The sequence below is a fragment of the Podarcis melisellensis genome, assembly GCF_964234715.1.
Source record: "Podarcis melisellensis genome assembly, chromosome: 1".
In the NCBI taxonomy this organism is placed as follows: domain Eukaryota; kingdom Metazoa; phylum Chordata; class Lepidosauria; order Squamata; family Lacertidae; genus Podarcis; species Podarcis melisellensis.
In genome coordinates, this window is record NC_138528.1 from 118,794,850 (window position 1) to 118,820,130 (window position 25,281).

At 41.7% G+C, this 25,281-nt stretch overlaps 1 protein-coding gene and 2 long non-coding RNA genes across 3 annotated transcripts in view; 2 read left to right on the plus strand and 1 right to left on the minus strand.

Annotated features, from left to right (window-relative positions):
- The window catches only part of PMS1 (PMS1 homolog 1, mismatch repair system component), a 54,192-nt gene extending 37,395 nt beyond the window's left edge, over positions 1–16,797 (plus strand). Inside the window, exons 6-13 of the mRNA XM_081917281.1 lie at positions 1,539–1,655; positions 3,898–4,020; positions 5,672–5,815; positions 6,035–6,906; positions 7,542–8,000; positions 10,096–10,226; positions 14,221–14,372; positions 16,134–16,797. Of these exons, the coding sequence (XP_081773407.1) occupies positions 1,539–1,655; positions 3,898–4,020; positions 5,672–5,815; positions 6,035–6,906; positions 7,542–8,000; positions 10,096–10,226; positions 14,221–14,372; positions 16,134–16,292 (2,157 nt within the window). The 3' untranslated portion in view covers positions 16,293–16,797. The remainder of the gene's footprint in view (positions 1–1,538; positions 1,656–3,897; positions 4,021–5,671; positions 5,816–6,034; positions 6,907–7,541; positions 8,001–10,095; positions 10,227–14,220; positions 14,373–16,133) is intronic.
- Positions 1,089–19,860, minus strand: LOC309363392. Its single transcript, XR_014165319.1, has 4 exons — positions 19,756–19,860; positions 10,678–10,768; positions 6,015–6,125; positions 1,089–1,321 (listed from the first exon to the last, which is right to left on the minus strand). It is a non-coding gene; the product is annotated as an uncharacterized lncRNA (long non-coding RNA).
- Positions 19,861–19,880: 20 nt separating this feature from the next.
- The window catches only part of LOC309363368, a 64,890-nt gene continuing 59,489 nt past the window's right edge, over positions 19,881–25,281 (plus strand). The window contains exons 1-2 of the long non-coding RNA XR_014165308.1: positions 19,881–20,376; positions 22,693–22,767. This is a non-coding gene — a long non-coding RNA (uncharacterized lncRNA). The remainder of the gene's footprint in view (positions 20,377–22,692; positions 22,768–25,281) is intronic.

Genomic DNA, 25,281 nt, shown 5'->3' on the forward strand with positions numbered 1-25,281 from the left:
ATATTCTGGACGGTGCTGTGTGCAGGAAAACTGCTTGGATTGATCAGGTCCACTAGACTCCGTAGATGCAACTATTGCCAAACGCATTGAATTTGCGGACCCCTGAATATAATATAGTTGTGTTGCTCCTGAATCTGGGTGTAATTTTCCAATCCATCTCTGAGTGTTGGTACAAGTGCAGAGCCATAGCTAGTGCAGTAGTACCTCAGGTTACAAACACTTCGGGTTACAGACTCCGCTAATCCAGAAGTAGTTCCTTGGGTTAAGAACTTTACCTCAGGAAAAGAACAGAAATCGCGTGGCGGGAGCGAGAGACCCCATTAGCTATAGTGGTACCTCAAGTTAAGAACAAATTTAGGTTAAGAACGGACTTCCAGAACAAATTAAGTTCGTAACCAGAGGCACCACTGTAACTGCTGCTGTGAATGGAACACACTGCAGTAAGCAGCCTTTTGAGGATATGCATATCTATGCATTTTCTGTTCTCTCTGCAGCGGTAGGTTAATTGAGCATTTTAAAGTTTGATGGAAAGTGCCTATTTTGAACAGGGTTATAATGAGGTAAAGAACCCCTTGACGGTTAGGTCCAGTCAAAAGCGACTATTGGGTTGCGGCGCTCATGTCACTTTCAGGCTAAGGGAGCTGGCGCTTGCCACAGACAGCTTTCTGGGTCATGTGGCCAGCATGACTAAACTGCTTCTGGCGCAACAGGACACCGTGACAGAAACCAGAGCGAATGGAAACGCCGTTTACCTTCCCGCCACAGTGGTAACTGTTTATCTACTTGCACTGGCATGCTTTCAAACTGCTAGGCTGGCCGGAGCTGGGATTGAGCAACAGGAGCTCACCCGATCACGACAATTTGAACTGCCAATCTTCCGATCAGCAAGCCCAAGAGGCTCAGTGGTTTAGACCACAGCGTCACCCGCTTCCCTAGGATTATAATGAACACTTAAAGGAAGAATGGATTCTAATGCTCCTGCGTCTTCGCTAATTGCTGCTTTAGTTATTTTATACTTTTTGGGGAAAGGTTTTATAAAGATAACCAATAACTTCATACATACATACATACATACATACATACATGTATCCCATCTGCACCAGTGAGCCTATTTATTAACCTGTTTTGCAACTTTCCCTTAAGTCTGTTAATTGCGTTGTTGGGCTTTGTGAGTGAAGAAGCAGATATCAGTGGTAGAATCCTGCATTTTCATATTTCACAGTGGTTAAAAATAAAGCCCAAATCCTCAATCTGGAAGGCAAGCAGCTCAGCCAGTCATGCCCCCTGCACTCAGATAGACAGCCCAGTTGCTTCAGCATAGCTCATTGTGTACAAAAGAAGAAAGAAAGTGTTCTGTATTAGATACTAAATCATAAGAAAACAATGGGTTCACATTGGTGTCTAGGAACAGAATGTTAAACGCACTGTTTCAAGTGTAGTGTTGCGCACAAATATCTGTGGTCATGTCATGTCCCTGTTGAATAAATCTAAACCTAATGTCAAAATTTTGACACGAAGTCTATGCTATATTGTTTCAGACAGTTATGTGGCAGAAGACCAGGGTGTCCGATCACAAAATGGCTTTCATGGCAGTAGTGGGAACTGCCGTTATGAGCGGCATGGTACCTTTTCAACACCATAGTGAAGATCCTGAGGTAAGTTTCTAATTATCTATATCTTTCCCCCACCTGTTATTTCATCAGTTGAACCAGCATGAGTTCTTCACTTTTTAAATAAGGATATAAAAACGAGCACCGTGCTTCTATTTTGGGTTGCTATTGTGTTAAATTCCATTCCTTTCCGTCTGCATGTGTTTTGTTTCGACAACAAAAAACACGCTTAATTTTTCTCTCAGTAAGCTGTAGTTTATATCTAAAGAACTTTTTATGCTTCGACCATCAATGGGTATATCATATGAATGGCTTTGGAGTTTACCTGTTTGTCACTGGTTCACACAGTGAATTTCTAACATCACATTAAAGGGGAACAAAGTTCACACTTTTGACTATAATCCTAACGATTTCCATGACAGTATAGGGGTACCTCGGTTTTCGAACATTTCGATTTTCAAACACTGTAAACCTGGAAGTAAATGCTTCGGTTTTCGAACGTACCTCGGAAGTTGAATATGCCACGTGACTGGGTGCAAGATCCTGAGGCCTTGCTGTCAGCTATTGAGTTTTCGGTTTTTGAACGTTTCAGAACTCAAATGGACTTCCAGAATGGATTACATTTGAAAACCGAGGTACCACTGTACATTCCCATGAAATCAATATGGCTACCTTCCAAGTACCGGATTTCTTACACGATTGGACGCACCGGACCATAGGACGCACCTAGTTTTTTGGGGGGGAAATAAAGAGGGGAAAAATTCCCTTTATTTCCCCCACAAAAGCAGGTCAGGGAAACCGAACCAGGTCGGGGAACAGCGGGATAGTTGCGCTGCGCCTCCCTGCTGTCCCCCGAGCTTGTGGGGCTGGCTGATGTCTGCCTGGCGCGCGGGGCGCTCTGCTTTAGCGGGCCCCACCCGCCAGGCAGCAGGCTGCTATCCGCAGCGTGGGGAGCCCTGTGGGGAACTCCCGCAGGGCTCCCCACTCTGTGGGTGTCTGCCTGGCGCGCGGGGCGCTCTGCTTCAGCTGGCCCCACCCGCCAGGCAGCAGGCTGCTATCCGCAGCGTGGGGAGCCCTGCGGGGAACTCCTGCAAGTCTCCCCATGCTGCGGATGTGTTCCCGAAGCGCCGGGTGCTCTGCTTTCAGGGCGCCCGACGCTCTGGGAAGCGGGCTGCTATCCGCAGCCTAGACACGGCTAGCGGAGCGCTAATCCCGAAGCTTGCGGCGTGCTGAGCTCCGCACGCCCCAAGCTTCGGGATTAATGCAGCGCTCCGCTAGCCGTGGGAGAGCTGGGTCTCCCACGGCTAGCGGATAGCTTCCTGAAGCCTGGAGAGCGAGAGGGGTCGGTGCGCACCGACCCCTCTCACTCTCCAGGCTTCAGCGAAAGCCTGCATTCGCTCCATAGGACGCACACACATTTTCCCTTGCTTTTTAGGAGGGAAAAAGTGCGTCCTATGGTGCGAAAAATACGGTAACTGTAATTAGGAATGAGGTAAAGATATTCCTATAAAAAGGATGTAAAAATACTTAAGTGCTTCACATGCAGTGCTTTTGTGATTCTGATTGGCTTGTGGTTGGTTTGCTCTGTATCTTTTAAGGTTTCTTCATTGCTTCTTTTTAACATTAGTGGAGGTGGGTGACATCTCTCTCACCTGCCTTGGATTAGCTTGGAAATTATCCGACTCCCTCCCTCCCTCAGTTGAGAAGAACTTGATTGTTTCCTGAATTATCTTAGCAGGGCTGTTCTTCAAAACGCCCCATTAGGCAGAGCAGCGGAAAAATTACTGGGGGGTGGGGTGCAAAAGAACATTTTTGTAGAAGGCCCTTAGGACAAGAAGATCTACTGTGGAGGCTTCGAGCCTCCAGCAGCTTTTCAAATTCAGGCTTAACTCCAGAAATCTACCCTAGTTGAGAATTAAATCTCAGTTGGAGATGAATTCATGGTTAACTTCAATGTCTGGTAAGTGCTGACCAGGAGAGTGAGAGCCACCTGGTGAGGTTATGAATGACATCTAGGGTTACCCGGTGACCTTCAAACCTGGATGAGATTTGAACTCGGCTTTTCAACATCCAAATTTAGTGCTCTGTCGACAGCCTCACACTAACTCTTGATCTCATTCATCGTCATCTGCCTTGATTTAATTTCAAGGAAAGTGAAGCAGGAGACTTCTAAATGCCATGAAAATCTGCAGTCATTTCTTCTTTCTGATCTGAACCTTCTAGTTTTTGTGAACCGATTGTCATGGGAAACGGTGGTTTTTAATGGCCAGTTTAATTGCAATTCTAGGTGTTTCTCAGCGGCTTTCTTCCAAAGCCCAGTTCAGATGGTTGTTTGACAAGTCATTCAAGTGCAGAAAGGAGCTTCATCTTTGTAAACAATCGACCAGTGCATCAGAAGGAAATTCTAAAGGTATGGTTTTTCTCAGCTCCTTGTCCCAGCAGATTATAAAATATTTGCCAGGTTCTAAAGAGCTGCATTAGCTGCATGCAGTGGCTAGGTTGCGCCAGCAGGGTTTTTCATTTTGTCAAGCAGGCCACATCATTTGAAATTCCCTTCAGTTTCAGAGTTGGTTAGTAAGAGATAGAGATGGCAATGCCAAATCCCACTCTAAATGTAAAGGACCCCTGACAGTTATGTCTAGTTGTGAATGACTTTGGGGTTGCGACGCTCATCTCGCTTTACTGGCTGTGGGAGCCGACATTTGTCCGCAGACAGTTTTTTTGGGTCATGTGGCCAGCATGACTAAGCTGCTTCTGGTGAAACCAGAGCAGTGCACGGAAACGCCGTTTACCTTCCCGCCAGAGCGGTACCTGTTTATCTACTTGCACTTTGACGTGCTTTCAAACTGCTAGGTTGGCAGGAGCTGCGGCTGAGCAATGGGAGCTCAGCAATGGGAGCTACTAATCCGGCAAGTAAAGGTAAAGGGACCCCTGACCATTAGGTCCAGTCGTGGACGACTCTGGGGTTGCGGCGCTCATCTCGCTTTATTGGCTGAGGGAGCCGGCGTACAGCTTCCGGGTTATGTGGCCAGCATGACTAAGCGGCTTTTGGCGAACCAGAGCAGCGCACGGAAACACCTGTTTATCTACTTGCACTTTGACGTGCTTTCAAACTGCTAGGTTGGGAGGAGCTGCGACTGAGCAATGGGAGCTCACCCCGTCGCAGGGATTTGAACCGCCGACCTTCTCATTGGCAAGCCCAAGGCTCAGTGGTTTAAACCACAGCACCACCGCGTCCTAGTTTGTGTAATTAGTTGCATGGCTCTTTGGATCCTGGCCATGAATTTTTGCCTTTTATATATCATAAAATTGAGAGAGATGCAATCTTTCTTAATAAGATAACGATAAAGGACCCCTGGGCGGTTAAGTCCAGTCAAAGGCGACTATGGGGTTGTGGCGCTCATGTCACTTTCAGGCTGAGGGAGCTGGCATTTGTCCACAGACAGCTTTCTGGGTCATGTGGCCAGCAGGACTAAACCGCTTCTAGTGCAGCAGAACACCATGACGGAAACCAGAGTGCACGGAAACACCATTTACCTTCCCGCCGCACCAGTACCTACTTATCTACTTGCACTGGCGAGCTTTCGAACTGCTAGGTTGGCAGGAGCTGGGTTCAGAGCAATGGGAGCTCACCCTGTTGCAGGGATTCAAACCGTTGACCTTCTGATCGGCAAGGCCAAGAGACTACTAATGGACAATTAATTAGTGCATTAGTTAACTCTTGTAAGTGTAGAATAGTAATGAGCCAATTTTATTGACTCTCACATCCATTTTCAATGCTTAATGAAAAATCGGAGGTCAATACCATTGTGTTATGGTAACATTTCAACATTTCTGGTAACAAGGTTTTTTACAAAAATTTCACAACTCTTTGAAAGCTGATTCCGTCCTACTAATGGGGGACTCCCCACAAGATGTTAGAGAAAAATTCATGCTCTGCATGCACATAAAATGTCGCTACTTGCACACGTAGAAGATAAGTATATATCATATTAAACTTTTGTATTGCATTCATTTCTAATGGGAAAGTACATTTTAAATGCTATTCTTTTTGGTTTTAGCTGGTTCAACAATACTATAACCTGAAGTCACACAAGGATTCTAATCGTTCACACCCTGTTTTCTTTATCAACATTGTTGTTCCTCCATCTGCTTTGGATGTCAATTTAACACCAGATAAATCTCAAGTGTTTCTGCATAATAAGGTACAGCGTGTCCATTTATATATGAATGAGCAGTCTAATAATGCTGTTTTGCTATAATTACAGTTAAAATGTGTTTAGATTTAAAAAAAAAAAATAATGCATAACTTTAGGTTTAAAAATAAGCTGAGCAGAATCCATTTTCAATTGACTTAATTATGCTGTAGCTAGCTAGCATAAGTTATTTATCACAATAATGTACTTACCATTTTTCTGCTTTAGGAGTCTGTCTGTCTTGCTGTTGAAAATGTCTTGACCTCACTCTATGGACCTCTACCTGGGACTGCTTCTTGTGAAACTGATTCGCCAGGTGCTACTTCAGGAGACATCTTTGTTAATGAAGCAGAACAAATGAATGTGTCTGTAAATGAAGCTGAACCCAGGAACATTGGTTCACATGCATGCACTCAATTGAGTAATGCACAAAATAATGGAATAGAAAAACCCACAGAGGTTTGTTTGGAGAAAAAAATGTTGTATAATAATTCAGCTGTAGGATTTTCTACCAAAAATGAGCTATCTGGCTGCGAGACAGCTGCGTCTGATAGATTTTTGTGTGAGCACCAACAGAATAAGTCTAAGGTGATATTTAACCTAGATGGCAATCCCTTAATGGACACAAATTCTAAAACTGGCCTTGATGATGATTTGAGAAATGACCATTTCCAGGAAGCAATAGAGAGAACCACAACCCTAAAAGCTTCTTCTGAAGTAACTGCTGATAAATGGAGTTTGGGAAACGCATTTAGGAATACCAGAGGAGAGAACATTGAACCTGTTCGGATTTTGGTCCCTGAAATGGAACGTGCAAGGCCTCAAGAGAGAAGAAATGATGATGGTCGACAAACATTTCAAGAGGGAAGTAGCATTCAAAGTCTGAACAAACCAAGCGTGGTAAATGATAAACTGGGACAGATTACAGCCTATGACATAATAAAAAATCGGATAATAAAGAAAGCCATGTCAGCATTTGACTTTTTTACTCAAGACCATCGCCCACGATTGTTAGCTGAAAATACCAAAGTGAGCATGGAAGAACTAATGCTGAAATTGGAAGAAATGTGGGAAACACTGAATGAAGAAGAGAAAAAGAAGTAAGTTGGCAAACTTCACTTCTGCTCACCAAAACTGGACTGTAGTTTCCATCCTGTGTGTGACTCCTGTTCAAAAACAAGTTTTATCCATATTAATTTCAAAACCAGAATGGGAAATGCTTTTGGCTTGATAAGTGTAACATCTTGTATAGATAATTTAATTCTAATTATCTACTGCTTGCTGATTATTATAAACTTAGATGTTGCTGCCTCCGTCCCCTGGTTTTCTATTAAATGTATTCACAAATATGTATGAAACAGCTCAATGCCTGTACAGCTCATAAATTCCCATAATCTTGTATACAGTGCATATAGTTTGTATATCATATTTTGCATTTGGCGTTAATACTTGCCGGATTAGTAGCAGTAAACAATACAGACATAAGATCTGTAAAGTAATGTGTTGATAAGCACTACTACAAACAGAACTGGCTGCTGAACATTGGGGTACTTATAAGAGACAAGATATTAACTAAGACGATAAAATAGCGTGGGAGAATGACATTTATTTTTCTTCCAACAATTAATTTTGAGAGAAAACATATTTTACAGGTGGATATATAATGACTCTGACTGAAACATTGCTAGTTTTTCATATGTTCCTTCTCTTCCCCCTTTCCCCCCTCTTTGTTAAGATATGAAGAAAAGGCTGAAAGAGACTTGGAGCGATACAACAAGCAGAGCAGAAAAGCTGCAGATCAGAGTATACAAAGATCAACAAGGGAGAGAGAAAGAAAACATAAGTCCAAACTTAAAGACTGTCTAATTAATCAGCAGAAACTTGATAAACTTTTTCATTCTCAAATGGAGGAGAAACCAAATAGTTGCAAAGCAATAAAAATTGTTCAAGTGCCCTTCTCTATGGATTCATTCAGACATAAAATTCATGTGCTTAAACAGAAAGAAGCTGTTAATGATGATCCTTGCCTAATTCGTCTTCCGAATTTTCCTGATGCGTGGATAATTGCCTCTGAGAAAAAGATAATGATGTTGAATCCGTACAGAGTGGAAGAAGCCCTTCTGTTTAAAAAACTGCTTGAAAACCATAAACTTCCTATACAGAAACTGGACAACCCGATTATATTAACTGATAGGTAAGGCGAAAGCCATTTCAAAAGCAGATCATATAAAGGACCACAAGCAAATAACTGGTTTTATTTTACTTTTTATTTTACGACAGTGTAATAAAAGTGATTCCACCTTCCTGTGTTCCCTCCCAAATCCAGTACAGACCCAGCTTATATAGTTACAATCTAACAGAGATCCTAAGATCTCCAGCTTCATTTTGCTTGTCCTAAATGTGCCTGTGGCCTATTTTGGACATTATATTTAAAGCTTCCCAAACCGTGGTTTTATTAAGCTCAAAATGCGCCTCAGGCCTGCTCACCAGCTTCTACACTGCCAGCCTGGTCTCTTCCCCGTTATGTCTGAAATAGGAAACCGTGGTTTAATACCGTTTCCCTCATCAGGGTCCTTAAAATGGTAAAGGTAAACGTAAAGGACCCCTGACAGTTAAGTCCAGTCACGAACGACTCTGGGGCTGCAGCATTCATCTCGCTTTACTGGCCGAGGGAGCCGGGGTTTGTCCGCAGACAGTTTTTTTGGGTCATGTGGCCAGCATGACTAAGCCGCTTCTGGCAAACCAGAGCAGCGCACGGAAACGCCGTTTACCTTCCCGCCGGAGTGGTACCTATTTATGTACTTGCACTTTGACGTGCTTTCGAGCTGCTAGGTTGGCAGGAGCAGGGACCGAGCAATGGGAGCTCACCCCGTCACGGGGATTCGAACTGCCGACCTTCCGATTGGCAAGCCCAAGGCTCAGTGGTTTAGACCACAGCGCCACCCACATCCTTAGTCCGTGGCTTAACCCTGGTTGGTAAATTGACAGCAATGTGTTTCAGACACAATAGGAATCAATGTTGAAGCCAGAAAATAACAGAAGGCAGGGGACTGGGCATTAAAGCTTGACATTACAACTGAACTGGCCCTATGATTGTTCTATGGATTGAGGTATAATTATATTCCAGTATCAAACAAATTCAGGTAAGGAGATTTGATAAGTATAAGATATGTATAGATACCTACAGAGACTACTGGTTCAGGCAGCCAGTACAAAACACATGTAGTCCAAGAGTTAAACCAGATTTTACTTACCCTTGAATGCCAAAAGCGCCCTGGTGATTTTTTGAAAGCCTACTACCTATACAAACAAAATATGGCAGTCTTAGTAAATATCAGTGGTGGGGGTATGAAATATGCCAGCATCAATATGGCCACCATTTTGTGAGCCACCTTTTAGCTGTGCTGTGCTTTCTCCAAGGAAAGGCTTGCTGCTGCCTGGTTGCCATAATATTTTGACTGAGTAGAGGGAACAAGGAAACCTTTGCTTTCCTTGCTTTCACTGGCATTGTCTGCTCTTGCCTTAAGTTGAGAGGGGAAAGAGCAGGGAAAAGTGGATGCCAGAGAGAAAAGAACTGTTCAATTACTTCTTTTGTTCCTTTGGGGCTTTGTTCTTCGGCCCAACTATATGTGACGGCATTTAAATATCTTTAATATTAGGGGATGATTTCTAGCAGGATTTCTGCCTGCGGGGAAGGGAGGTTTCGGCCCTCTCTCCTCAGCTGTGATCCCAATGGAAAAGCCCCACATGTGCTGCAGTTGGCAAAAATAAAAGTATCTCAATGGTTTTCCCTATATCACTTAACTAGAAAAATTAAGATTGCAACTGCAGTGATGTAAAATGGACAGCGGCTACTGTGGCTCTCTCCTTGTGGGGTAACACAGGACAATGGATAACTGGGAAGATGTATTCTAACTGTGCATGTGTGTTTGTAGTTGCTGTCTGAGCTGGCATCCCTAGAAATACAGTGGTATCTCGGGTTACATACGCTTCAGGTTACAGACTCCGCTAACCCAGAAATATTACCTCGGGTTAAGAACTTTGCTTCAGGATGAGAACAGAAATCGTGCTCCAGTGGCGTGGCAGCAGCAGGAGGCCCCATTAGCTAAAGCGGTGCTACAGGTTAAGAACAGTTTCAGGTTAAGAACGGACCTCCGGAACGAATTAAGTACTTAACCCGAGCTACCACTGTAAAGCAGTTCTAAAATTTCATTGACGTGTGCTTTGATTGTGGGACACTATTAAAATTTGATTCTGTCTCATAAAAGTGATTAATGATTGATTTTCAGTCTTTTTAGTGATTCGCGTTATAAAGAAGTTCTTTGCAATATGCCCAAGGAAAGCATAAGATTTGATGGGTCATCCTACTTGTCGGATACAAGACTTACAGCAAACGGATTTAAGATAAAGATAATACCAGGTATGGTGTGGCTTCATATTTTGATTTAATTCAGCACCTGTAGTTCTCATTACTTGCTTGCCTCTTTTTCATAGTACTGTATATAACAATACTTGTGTTTCATTGCCACATTTGTGTCTAGAAAAAAACAGCCCCTATTATCCACTATGGGCCCCTCCAGACTTCCCTTTTACTGAGCATTCATTATGATTTTTTGCTTATAATGTAATATGCAACCAGTTGTGCCCGCAGAACTGCGAAAATGCTGTAACGTTTCATACCACAAATGTTCTGCCCTGAGCCCAGTTTTAAAGAGGAAGAATGGACTCTCTCTCTCTCTCTCTCTCTCTCTCTCTCTCTCTCTTGAAAAGGACATACGAATTGGTGCCGCCTCATAGCTTGACCAATCACAGCTCGCAAGCAGCTCGTAGCTAGGTCAAATCATAGATTTTAAAAAATAGTGTAGACTCACACACCAGCCAGCTTCCATTTTTACTTGAAATGCTCATTTTGGGCTTCTCTGAAGTACATAAAGACAAGAAGCGGGCAGGGGGAGTGTTGGCCTGCAATGGCACCCATTAGAGAGGTGCTGGAACTATGCTCTGGCTGAGAAAAAGCACTGGTTTTAATAATAATAATAATAATAATAATAATAATAATAATAATAATAATAATAACAACAATTTATACCCCACCCTCCCCAGCCAAGCCCCAGCTCAGGGCGGCTAACAAGCAATAATAAAAACAAGTTGAATGAATACAACTTAAAAACAAGATTAAAATACAACATTGAAATATTGAAACATTAAAATATTAAAATGTACTTAATATTTAAGTACTTAATATTGATTGGATTATTTCCACTGTTCACAGAGGTACGCGTAACATGAAGCAGAGTCTTCAAATGTAAGGACTTGAAGCAATAAATCAGCAGGTCTCTTGGGTGACCAGCAACCTTTGCCCTGCTCATCTTCATTCACTCAAAATCATTTAATTTTTCAGGGTTGTATTCTATACTATTCCTACTCAGAGGAGACCCATTGAAATTAATGGGTGACTAATTTAGAACCATTAATTCCAGTGGTTCTACTCTGAAAAGGGCTAGCATTGACTACAACCCTCATTTTTCATGAAATTTTGCTGGCCTCCTTTTTAAATTCATCTCTGTAATCCTGCGGATTAGAGAATAGGGAGAAAAGAAGGTGTCATGCAGTATGAAGGAGACATGTGGCACACCCGAGCTTAGCACATAATTCATGCTCTCATTTAGATGTTCAGAGAATATAATGTTACGTTCCCAGCGGCACAAATGTGTTGACATATTTTGCTAGTCTCTAATAAGTAAGGCCCACATAGACCATGTGTGATTAGTTTCCTGTATAAAAACTTCCTTGCTTGTGAATAAAAGTAATTTCTGTTTGTTTACACATTTCAAGCATTTTTCTTAATAATAATAATAATAATTCTATTATTTATACCCCACCCATCTGGCTGGGTTGCCCCAAACACCCTGGGTAGATTTCAACACAAAATAAAACATGAAACATTAAAAACTTCTTGATACAGGGGTGTCTTCAGGTGTCTTCTAAAATTTGTGTAGTTTTTTTTATCACCTTGACATCTGATGGGAGGGCATTCCACAGGGAGGGTGCCCCTATCGAGAATGCCCTCTGCCTGGTTCCCACTAAGTTCACTTCTCACAGTGAGGGAACCGTCAGGAGGTCCTCAGAGCTGGACCTCAGTGTCTGGGCGGAATGATGGGCGTGGAGTCGCTCCTTCAGGTATACAGGTATTGCTTACCTCACAAAGTCAAGAAATAGATTGTACCACTCACAGAATTGTAGAGTTCGAAGGTACCCCAAGGTTCATCTAACCCAGGCATGGCCAAACTTGGCCCTCCAGCTGTTTTGGGACTACAATTCGCACCATCCCTGACCACTGGTCCTGTTAGCTAGGGATGATGGGAGTTGTGGTCCCAAAACAGCTGGAGGGCCAAGTTTGGCCATGCCTGATCTAACCCAACCTCCTGCTATGCAGGTATCTCAACTAGAACATCCAGGACAGATGGCCATCCAACCTCTGCTTAAAAATCTCCAATGAAGGAGAGACCACCACCTTCCATGACAGTCCATTCCACTATTGAACTGCTCTTACCCTCACTGCTGTACAATAATACTCCGTTCCCCTCATCTTAGTGTGGTTTTGCCTAGATTGCTAAACTGGGGAAAGACTGGCATTGTCCAGAGTGCAGGCCGGACATTGTCACAGCCAGGCCTTTGGGCTGTCCTGCTCTTACACCAGGCGCGCTGAAGACCTTCTTCTTGTGCCTCAGATTAGCCACTCATGTTTTAACTGCCTCTCATTGTTTTAACAGCTAAAGTACAAATAAGATGTTTCGGTCAGTATTGTGGGGAAGTGAGCTTTAATTGCAATATGATGCCAAGCTGGTAATTTGCTAGGTCCAAGCAAAGATTTGCTGTGAGTTTTGAGAAACGCTATAGCTTCATGTGTTACCATTTCAGCCTCGTATGTAGAGGACTGCTGACAGATCTGCCGTAACATATGGGCATCTCAAAGGATAGGTCTTTAAAAAGAAAAAGGGCGGGGGAAAGATAGAACCTTAGAACCGTGTCTTGATGAAAAACCAATTCCCTCCAAGAAGAGTGTTTTCCTTTCTTAACCATCCACAAGTCTGGTGAACGCAGGCTGATTTTAAATTTGCTCTACCCTATGTGATTCTTATCTATATCTATCATCTGTCTGTCTGTCTGTCTGTCTGTCTGTCTGTCTGTCCGTCTGTCCGTCTATCTATCTATCTATCTATCTATCTATCTATCTATCTATCTATCTATCTATCTATCTATCTACCTTTCTATCTACACACACACACACACACACACACACACGTAAAAGGACTGGCATTAAGAGATTGAAGGTTTAATTGTGATCTAAATTTAGCACAGGATCTGGAAGGTTAATAAAGTTCAGTACTTGAGCATTTTGAGAATTAGGGAAGTTTTTAATGCTTGATGTTTGATCGCATTATTACTACTATTATTAATATTCTATTGGAAGCTGCCCATAGTGGCTGGGGAAACCCAGTCAGATGGGCAGGGTATAAATATGTTGTTGTTTTATTAAGTGATTGATTGATTATGAACCAATGTAGTGCAAGCAGTGTTGACTTGTGCAACTGGGCTTCTTCATTCCAAAATATTTTACTGATATATCTGCAAGATAATTTTTTTAAGATAAAATGTATTCATGTATTTTACACCTTTTAGACTGCAGAACTGTACAAGCTGTCAAATTTTGAAGGTGCGGTTGGGATTAGGCTTATATGGTAGATGTGTTACTTAAAAAAAAGAAGATAATTGGGACCATTTTGAACATAATGGGATTTATGTTACCTTGAGAACCTATGACTCCTTTATTAGAGAGGTTGGCAAATAAATAAAGCAAAAACCAAATCCATGTTGTTAGCACATTAGACTTTAGAGGCCAAATGCCAGGAGGGGGGATTTTCAAAACAGCCATCAAGCATTCTACAGAAAAGAGCTAGGTACCATATGAAATTATTCTAACATCATTTTTCTCTCATACATATATATATAGGATTAAAGCTTTGTTTCAAACATTGAAATACTAACAAAAATTTAAATAAGCATTTAGCCAATGCTTTTCCAAAGTTGAACTTGAATAAACTGAAGCACTGTCACTGTGCAAGTAACTAATAATGAAATATTTTAAGTTGTGTTCTTCATTTTAAGAAAATTTAAAATGTGTAGCTCTGGGGATCTATAATTGCAACTTTACAGCACAGTTCTATGCATGTTTACTCAAAAGTAAGTCCCGATGAGCTTAGCCCCTAGCGTGTCTAGGATTGCAGCTGCAACAACAATTTTCAATGTGAATATTTTGTTGTGTAAATCAAAACAGTATTTAAAACACACTCGGTAACTCCAGGTATCATTGTGTTCAGTTTAATTCATTTGTTTACTATTTGGTGTTTCAGCTATGGGAAATCGGCTGGAAATAGAAGGAATGGCAAACTGCCTGCCGTACTATGGGATACCTGATCTGAAAGAAATTCTGAGTGCTGTGGTAGATTGCAATGCAAAAGAAGTTCATGAGTGTCGACCTCTTAAAGTCATGAACTACCTGGAGGTAAGTATTGCTTTATGGTTTGCAAGCTCTTCTTTAGCATGCTGCTTTTAATGCCACTGTCTTATCAAAAGATACAGCTTGATGCTTAAAGCATTGCTACCTAAAAGGAGAAATTAATACCAGAAGCAATCGCAATACAGATCAGGCCTTGGATGACTGTTATTTGCATTACAGTAAAAGGTTCCATTGGCACAAATGGGTGCCCGTCTTCCAATGCAGGTAGCAGATTTGGGTTTCCTGATCTGGAACGCACAAACGGTCAGAGTGTTTAAAGCTCTACTCCTGTGCCCCAGTCCAGATCGCTTTCCTCCACCACCCATCTGGTGGTTGTTGTTTAGTCGTGTCCGACTCTTTGTGACCCCATGGACCAGAGCACGCCAGGCACTCCTGTCTTCCACTGCCTCCCGCAGTTTGGCAAGCTCCTGCTGGTAGCTTCGAGAACACTCTCCAACCATCTCATCCTCTGTCATCCCCTTCTCCTTGTGCCCTCCATCTTTCCTAACATCAGGGTCTTTTCCAGGAAGTCTTCTCTTCTCATGAGGTGGCTAAAGTATTGGAGTCTCAGCTTCAGGATCTGTCCTTCCAGTGAGCACTCAGGGCTGATTTCCTTAAGAATGGATAGGTTTGATCTTTTTGCAGTCCATGGGACTCTCAAGAGTCTCCTCCAGCACCATAATTCAAAAGCATCAATTCTTCGGCGATCAGCCTTCTTTATGGTCCAGCTCTCACTTCCATACATCACTACTGGGAAAACCCATCTGCTATCAACTTCTAAAAAGCTATTCATGTAGTTGCTAAGCCAGGAGTGCCCAAACTGTGGTCTGCAAAATGTCTGGATTTGTGGTGGAAGATGGAAGATACCCAAAACTGTGTTTTTACTGGCCATTTTTATTTCTTATATATTGCATTTTATTGTTTTACAGTTTGAATCCTGTGGAATTGAAACAGTAAGACAATAAAATGCAACACGTAAGAAATGAAACAACAAAAATATAGTTAGAAATCATACGGCCTCTAAAATAGAGCATTGCAATCAGAAAAATCTTTAAGTGGTCCATCAAGACACTCAGCAATTTTCAGGTGTTCTGTGGAGAAGAAAGTTTTGGAGCCACTGCCCTGAGCCATTTGAGTCTCAAGAATTTGGAATATATGAACTAAAGGAAGGGAGGAGAGTGAAGAAAGGTCCCTTTCTTAATTTGAGCCAACCCATGTATCAAATTCCATTCTTGACTCTTCCCTTCAATGGCAACTTCTGGGTAGAATAATTTAGCTGCAGTATATCCGTAGGTCACCTATCCGAATCTGTACTTCAATTTATGGCAGGATCTTTTCCACACAGAAGAGTAACTTGCTTACACATTGGGATTTGGGAAACTGGACTGCAGTGCAAATTTGTTCCAAAGTAAGCCTCACTGAGCTTGCTTCTGAATAACAGCCTGATCTTATTTCCGCAGCAGAAAGGGGAAAAAAGAATGTGGTCAAGAATGAGCCACTCCTTAAGCCCTTCTTATGACGGTTAACTGTTGCTTGGGACCTGCACCACATTTGGTTGGCAAAATTTCTTCTTTCATAGATTAGATTTGGGAAAAACCAAAGATACCTAACTCAGTTGATTGGCCAAAGAAGATTGGAATATGATTTTCTATGAAAAAGTATAGTAGTAAAAAATGTTCAGTGGAGAAGTTTGCACCCTATATAATTTATTGGATTTTATTGTAGCCTCAGGTTAATGTCTAAATGTAAACATTTTTGTTCCCATAGGGAGAAGCAGTAAGACTGTGTCGGCAGCTACCTTTGTATATATCCAAGGAAGATGTACAAGACACCATCCACAAAATGGAGACACAACTTGGAAATCAACATAAAGGCTGTGTTCATGGTCGTCCATTTCTTCATTATTTAACAAATATTCCAGAATAACTAGCAAGGAAAAACCTCATCCTGCAGTCACATTTCACACAATTACAAACAAAACACTCCCTTTTTTTGCATAATTAAGAAATTATTTGTAACTGTCTTGTGTTTTGATCTCCATGAAGTGGAAAATTGCTATTTTTTAAAATGAACATGAGCATTGAATTAATGGTATTGAAATGTGTTTTCGAATAATTCATTGTTTCTCAGAAAATATACTGAAGGACAAACCACGTTCTGAAAGTGTAAGGTCAGCTGATGGAAATTGATTTCCAAATAACTATTTTTACATTATTTTTCTACTGGACAAGTTTGTAGTTCATAATAAAAAAGTACAAAAGAAGACCGCTCACAGCAAGAAGAAAATGGAATATAATGTTTAATGCTGATTTGTCTCCACTAAACTAAATGGATACTCAGGGTTGAAGTGTATGGCTCTATTTACAGATGCATTTTCCACAAGTGAACAATATGTGGATATACATCCAAATAAAAATTTGTATTTCTCTTGTGTTATTTCATATTCTAATTTCTCAAAAGTTATGAAATGGCTATTACTCAAAGCCACTGAAGCATGTGCAGAATCTGCTTGCTTGGGGATTGTTTTGCTGAATTAGGAGCTCTACAGATAATATTCAGATGTATATTCAAACATGAAACCTGGGCTGGATCTAGACACATCAAAGAAGTGGTTCAGTTAAACGCATTGTAAACCTTGCATGAAAAACCCGCTTGGCAAAAATGGAACTCCACAGTGTCATCTGGTGTCACTGTGTTATAATGCATATATGGGACACGGGCGGTGCTGTAATCTAAAGCACTGAGCCTTTTGGGCTTGCTGATCAGAAGGTCAGCAGTTTGAATCCCCATGATTGGGGGAGCTCCTGTTGCTGTCCCAGCTCCTGCCAACCTAGCAGTTCAAAAGCATGCCAGTGCAAGTAGATAAATGGGCAGCACTGCGGCCGGAAGGTAAATGGTGTTTACATGCGCTCTGGTTTCCATCAACGGGGTTCTGTTGCGCCAGAAGCGATTTAGTCATGCTGGCCACATGACCCGGAAAGCTGTTTGTGGACAAACGCCAGCTTCCTCGGCCTGAAGCTCAACCCTGTAGTCATCTTTCACTGGACTTAACCGTCCAGGGGTCCTTTATTTTTTACCTAATGCATATACAACACATAATATCTTTATCTAGCTGAGTCCTTGTTGAGTCTTCACTGGTGTAGCGCTTTGAAAAATTAATCTGTGGACTCTTGCACTCAGCATAAGGTTCACAAGATCCAGTTTTAATATTTCAAATTATAGTAGTGAACTAACATTGCAGCATGTGGCTGTTTTTAAGAAAATACAGCCATCTGAGAAATGCACATTAGCAATCGAAGCAGCTGATTTGTGAATAATGGTGAAGTAGTCATTGCAGTCGATATGTTGCAATAGATTTTTATGTCGCTAATCAGTTCCGCAGTAATCATGAGACACACCAGACATAATCAGATTTCACTGCCTTTTCCATAACTTCAGAATCTGGATATGACATTCTGGGCCACATTTGAAAGATAGGACTTTTGGTTATTGCCACAGGCCAGGCTTGCTTGTGTAGAGGATCTGCAGTGCACTATGACTTCCCTTTATCTTGACACTATACTTCTGTTGATGCAGCCTAGAATAGCATTAGCTTTTTTTTTTTTTTTTTTTTTTTTTGCTGCTGCATCACACTGTTGACCAGGCTTCCTCGACTTTGGCCCTCCAGATGTTTTGAGACTACTATTCCCATCATCCTTAACCACTGGTCCTGCTAGCTAGGGATCATGGGATTTGTAAGCCAAAAACATCTGGAGGGCCGAGGTTGAGGAAGCCTGCTGTTGACTCATATTAAGCTTGTCTACGAAGACTCCTAGATCCTTTTCACACATACTACTGGAAGCCAGATGGCCCTATCTTATATTTCATAGAATTGTGGAATTGTAGACTTAGAAGTGACCATGAGGATCATTTAGTCCAACTCCCTGCAATGAATGCATCTTTTGCCCAACATGTGTTTTGAACCCACAACCCTGAGATTAAAAGTTGCATGCTCTACATTTATGCAGCTGGTTCTTCCTGCCTAAATATGTCCTGCAAGGCAGCGGGTCTGGATTTTTCCTTGGGGGTTTATTTCCGAAGCTGCCTAATGTATGAGTAGAGCAGCAAAGCAGTGGAGGTTTAGGATGCGAGTCTTCCTTCTAGATGAGTGCAAAACAACTACTACTACTTCTGTTTTTGTAATAATGTGAAGTTTCAATGAGCCTGTTGACAAGATCCATTAAAAAAGCAACTGTACCAAAAGGAAGTATTGTGAAAATAAGGATTTGGGGTGGGGGCAATTTTTTTGTCCTCCCTCAAAGCGCCAGCAAAGCTGGTGGGGCTTCCCTCTGGCTAAATTCTGCAAACATACGAGGTCACTGAGACCCCCAAGTGTCCCTATTTTCCAGGGACTGTCCCAGATTTACAGAAATCCGGCCGGTCTCTGATTTGAACCCAGAATGTCCTGCTCTTCCTTAAGATGCCCCTATTTTCACTGGAGAAATGTTGGAGGCTATGGAGTTATGTGACCCCAGAGTCAGGGAGATAACTACACAGTCTTTAGAAAACACCTGAAGGCAGCCCTGTATAGGGAAGTTTAATGTTTTATGATGTTTTTATTTATTTTGGAAGCCACCCAGAGTGGTTGGGGCAACCTAGTCAGATGGGTGGGGTATAAAGATGATGATGATTATGGAATAGGACGTCCCTAGTTTCATTGGAGAAATGTTGGTTGGTATGGAGTTATACAACCTGGAGCCAAGGAGATAAGTAACTATACAACCTGTAGAAGGCAGCCCCATATAGGGAAGTTTTTTTAAATGTTTGTTTTCTTATGTTTTTTAGGGTTCCCATATTACAAAAGTAAAATTTGTGACACCACATGCAGTTGTTGAGCATTTTGTGGGATAACTAACCCCGAAATAGTAATTTTTAAGCTTTTGGAGCACTTTCTGCTGGTTTTTCCCATCTATCCAAGTTTCCCCAGACATTTAGGCAAAATTCCTGCCTGACACCTATCTTTACACCCCAAAAGCCTACTTCCTTATATATGTTGGAAGCCCCCCAGAGTGGCTGGGGCAACAGATGGGGTATAAATAATAAAATGATGTTACCATGGGCAATATGGTCAAATACAAAATACGGATTATGCAATAATATGCCGTTGAAAATGTTGACAATAGGACCCATGAAGGGGGGGGGGGGGAGTCCCGAGATTCAGAGTAACCTCTAGATATGGAAATGCATTTGGATTGTTATAACTTTATATTTGTAAAATCAAATAAAAATGATTTTAACAAATAATAATAATAATAATAAGATGATGATGATGGAATAGGATGCCCCTATTTTCACGTGATAAATGTTGGAGGATATGCACACAAGTGTCACCCCCATTCCACCCACACACCGAAGGTCTCTCGCTCTCTCCCAGTCCCCCCGCCTCGGTCCCTTCCGTTGTGACTCCAACCGCCATTCCAACGGCCGCAGAACGTTGCCTCCGTTCGAAACGAGCTCGTGGCCCCAGCTTGGCCAGAGAGCAAGTAAGAGAGCGAGAGAGAGGCGCGTCGCGGCCTTCCTCATCCCCTCACCATCCTCCTCCTCCTCCTCCTCCTCTCTCCTCTCCCGGCGGGGAAAAAAAAAAACCTCTCCCCGTCCCCCAATAAATACTTAAAGGAACACCGACGAAAAGCGGGGAAAAGAAGGGGATGTTGTGAGGAAACGTTGCACTGGGGCGCCTAGATCCGAGTCCTGCCCGGCTTTCCCGCCTCGTTTGTGCGCCTCGAGTCGCGCCGAGTTGACTCGGGTTGCCTCCTCAGGCCTTGCTGGTGGTGATTGTAGTTGTGGTGTGTATGTTTTTAACAGCGACACACGCACACCCCCCGTCCGCTTTAACTCATTGCCTCAGTCTCTCAGCAGGTGAAGGAGAAGGGCGCCGATAGGAACCCCCGCCATTTTCTCTAAAAACGGGCAAACGGGCTTAGTCGGGTTTCGAAAAGCAGAGATGCCATTTCGGGTTTGGGAGCAGGAGGTAAGAGTCGCAGAAACGTCCCCAGGTTAAATTGCAAACACCCACCCACACCCAAACCAGCCTGTTTTAGCTCTTAAACCACCAAAAATACTCATAATAATTAGAAATAAGCTCTTGGTTCATGAATTGGTTTAAACAATTAAGAAGAAGAAAGGGGGGAAGAGGCGGACATTGACCACTAATAATGAAACATACGTTGTAGATATTGTTTCCACATTTATTATGCTATTTTTGGGATATACAGATGAAATGAGAAAACTTGGTGCACTTATTTGTACAACATTCTTCTTGTTTATAGAACCCAGTAAATAATAATCATAATAAATAAATCAGGCCCTGAGGAATAATTCATGCGCGGCTCTAAAACACACCTTTCTAAATCGGTGCGATTTGCAAACAGCTTTGGGAGTGGCTACTTTATTACTATTATTTATTGCATTTATATGCCGCCCTATACCCTGGGGTCTCAGGGTGGTTCACAGAATACATAATAAAAATAAAAACAACAACAACCCAATAACCCCCCCCCCATTGGCAGTGCCTCTCTCAGGTAGCACTTGTCTGCCTGTTGAGGCCTAAGCTTGCCAAAAGAAGCCTTTGGAGACCTGCTTCTTAATTACGTGTTTTTATGATATGAGTGCTGTGGTTGCAGTCTTAGGTCAGATTTAGGCCCTATAATGGGTTCTGCCAGTGTCTTAGGGGGCAGCCCCCTTGGGTATTTCTGCCATTACCTTTCATCCTGAGGTCCCAGGCAGGTTGCTTAATAGAGTCTGAGGAGGTTAGAAGAGTTGCTTCTAAAATTTCTTTTAAAAATACTGTGATGCAGTGGGGAAATGAACAAGGACTGGAAAATCCTCTGTATTGCATAGTACAGTGGTACCTTGGGATGCAAATGGGATCCGTTCCAGAGCCCCGTTCGCATCCCGAACAGAACACAAGATGTGACGGCGCGTGCGCGGGTCCCGTTTCGTCGCTTCCGCGCATGCGCATGACGTCATTTTGAGCGTTCGTGCATGCACAAGAGGCGAAACCTGGAAGTAACGTGCTCCGTTGCTTCCGGGTTGCTGCGGAGCGCAACTCGAACACGCTCAACCCAAAGCACATTCAACTCGAGGTATGACTGTAGTAGCATGTGACGGCTGAGGTCTAGCCCTGAGCATCAGCAAAGCAACTCCAGCACAGTGGTACCTAGGCTCTCGAACGTAATCCTTTCCAGAATTCCACTCGACTTGCGAAACGTTCGAAAACAAAGGTGCAGCTTCTGATTGGCGCAGGCGCCCCAGAAAAAATAGCTGGCAGCTGCATCCGACATTCATATTCCGAAAAACATTTGAAAGCCGGAACCCTTAGTTCCGGGTTTTCGGCATTTGGGAGCTGAAATGTTCGAGTACCATGGCTTCAAGAACCAAGGTTCCACTGTACTGTACATTGTTATGAACAGAAATTTAGCTAGTATTTCTGTAATAATATTTGTATTAGAAGAAGGAAAAAGTGTAATATAGCATGGCTTGATTTCAATAAGGCTTCTGACAAGTTCTTCCATGATATTTTTGCCAGCGAGTTGGTACAATGTGGGCTAGATGATGTTTATATTAGGTGGATTTGTAGCTGGCAGGTGAGCCATACTAAAGGGTGCTAGCCAATGGCTGCTCATCAACCTGAAGAAAAGGGACTGATGGGATGTCCCTGGGTTGTGTTCTGGACCTGGTGTTTAACACATTTATAAATTGCTTGGTTAAGGAGCAAATGGCACCAAACTGAGTTAGCGAACACCGACAGAAACAGGATCCAAGATGATTTTGACATAATGGGAGACCTGGGCCAAAACTAACAAAATGAATTTCAATGTTATGAGTAAGTTCTGTATTTATATGGCAACTTAAAAAGTAGCTGCTGTTCGAACTTTTATGTTGGACCTTTGGAATTAGTTCCACTGAATGCAAAGCCAGCAAATTTGGCATGTATTGGCTTAGGTCAGTGTTCTTAAACTCAATAAGTATGCCAGTACAGTGGTACCTCGGGTTAAGTACTTAATTTGTTCCGGAGGTCTGTTCTTAACCTGAAACTGTTCTTAACTTTAGCTAATGGGGCCTCCTGCTGCCGGAGCACAATTTCTGTTCTCATCCTGAAGCAAAGTTCTTAATCCAAGGTACTATTTCTGGGTTAGTGGAGTCTGTAGCCTGAAGTGAATGTAACCTGAAGCATATGTAACCCAAGGTACCACTGTCCCTTCTTTAACAGGCTTCCAGCTTAACTTATATAAAATGAATATCCATTTCTTGATATAAAATAGTTTAATTTTACTTTCAATTGCAGGGGACTTATATTGCAAGAAAAAGCTTGATATATGACGTCTCTGTGTGTAAAGTTGAGGCCCGTGAAGTAATTGAAGTAAGTGGAATTATCACAACTGTTAAAAAATACTTATAAGCATTTTCATACTGATAAGTGGATTTCTTTTTATTCTTTAAAAGGATACCTAGAGGAGTTCATAATTATTACAAGTAATATGATTTATTGCTTAATACAAATCATTCTATGGCATTTCTTTAACCAAAGCCAGCCACTGCTTAGATTAGTTTAAAGGATTTTCTTTTTACTTTTGTTCAAGTGCTGTAAGACCTAGAGTCGTGATAATACGTTTAGCACTACTGAGTGTTTAAAAGTGAAAATATTTATCACATTTTGCGAAGCGCACATCGTTGCAAATGATACAGAAAACTGATTTTAAATAAATATACGATTTCAAGCTTGATGATCATTTATAGCTTAACTAAGATAGAGATATATTACTGCTATGAATTTGATCCTCTGTTACTTCATAATTATCATGGTTTTCTGCAGTGTTGATATATAACAGTTGGCGAAGAAAAGCTGCTCAGTTGTGTGACTAAAGATTTTATAGAAAACATCTGACATAATTAGTTCAGCATGTGCACAGTATAAGCATAAGATTTTGAATTAAACTTTGAAGAAAAGTTATTTCATATATGTTACATATGAATCAAAGTCCAAACAAATTAACTGTTTATAATATTGTAAATGGTGTTTGGAATATAATTTCAAAACATTCAACAAGGAAATTGAATTTAGCTTCTGTTTAAAGGCTTGAATGAACTGTTCACACCTGTTAGTTTAAAACAGCTGCTTCTTTTATTATCAGTAAGCAGATGCAGAAAGTAATGGAATGTAATAAGATAATCCTCACTACAAAATATCCTCAGAGCATAATGATTCAGTATTTAAATGTAATGCAGCTGTAATTTACAATTGTAGAATTCTTTTTATTCAAAATGCATATATAGTTGACAACCATTTCTCATGGGGGTTCTGTTCCTGGCTCCTGCATACACTGGCAGAGCGTGTATAAGCATATTCCTCCCTGCCCCCGTTCCACCCTTTTAGTGATGCATTCAGTGACGTTTTTGGGTAATTTTTGGCACCATGCATGCTTGTGCAATTGCATGTCATTCAGACGTGTGTTAATCAGCCGTTGCCTGTACTTGAAGTCTAAAAATGTAAGAAATCCTATTGAATTCTTTTTCATATCCTCCAGGCCTGATCCTGAATCTATTGTGCATATGACTTTGCTTATAAGTTCATGTGACAGGATAACTGACTGAATAACTGCTGCATTTTCTCTGTTTATTGTAGTTTTATGTTTCAAAGTGGGCTTTCAACTATTGAGTCCCATCAGCGGAAGCCCTTTGCAAAGACTTTTCCCTGCCCAATAAGGTTCTCCCCTCCAGCCAATTGAATCTGTGGGGGTCTGGAGAACCCCTGGAATATACACTGGGGTGGGAAGAGGGAGATTGTTTTGGTAAGCCAAAATGCTTGTGCTGATCGAACATTCGGAAGAGCACAGTGTTGAATTCCTCCCAACAAACAGACATTTTAGAGAAAAAATATTATCGTAGAGTAGGAGCAAGCCAGAAAGATATGCTTTGACTGTGCACAGTATTCATGAGAATACATTCAAGATGAAGCAAGATGTTAAAGTGGTAGTCTGTGACCCAATCCAAATTTTGTCAAGAAGATAGTAGGAAAGTGGGAAGGGCAGAAGGCACTTGCAAGGATGGATTTACAGATAGGAGTGACAGTGTTTAATCTGCAAATTCCACCCCAAGGTTAATTTATCCTCAGCTGAGTTTACTTGGAGTTTTGGTGTTTTCTTGGTGGTGGGAATGTTGTAAAACTGTTTGAACAGCATTTGCACAGGGAAATAATGGAGCACTGCTTTCCAGCCAGAAAATTCTTTCCTACAAGGAAGGCTTTTCAAATATATTTTACTGCCTGAGAACAGCAAATAGCACCACACTAGTCAAGGTGTGTAGTACTTGAGGCGGCCAAGATAGCATGGCATCCATATCAGAAAACCCCCCACAAACTCCTCTCCCTAGGAATGAAAATACTTTAAGTAACATTTTGTTGCTTTTTCATGACTTCTGAATTCAGCCATAAAGGGAGCAACCTTGTTCTGTCTAATGGTAACACTAGCCCGGTGCCCCCAGCAGTAGCATTACCATAGAAATACAAGTTAGAAACTCTGTATTTCCTTCTAGCTTTGCTTAGACTAAGTAGAAGTGGAATGGAGTAGCCAAGTACCGAAGTTAAATAATTTCATTTTGCTCTGCATGTTGTAGATTGACTTGAAGTCCAATCCTTAACATATTATGTGAAGATACACTTCTGTTATTGAATAAATTTGATGATTAGCTCTGGATCCAAGTGGGTGTGTTTGGAAATAAGGATTATGTCAATTTTTTTTATACTGTACAAGTAATAATGGTCTGTTATATTAGTATATTTATGGCATGCCAATCACTGTTCCTCTGGTATGGGAGCCTCAGCCAAACAACAGAGGCTTTCTCCATGCTAGTGTTGCTTCAGATTTAGGAAAGGATG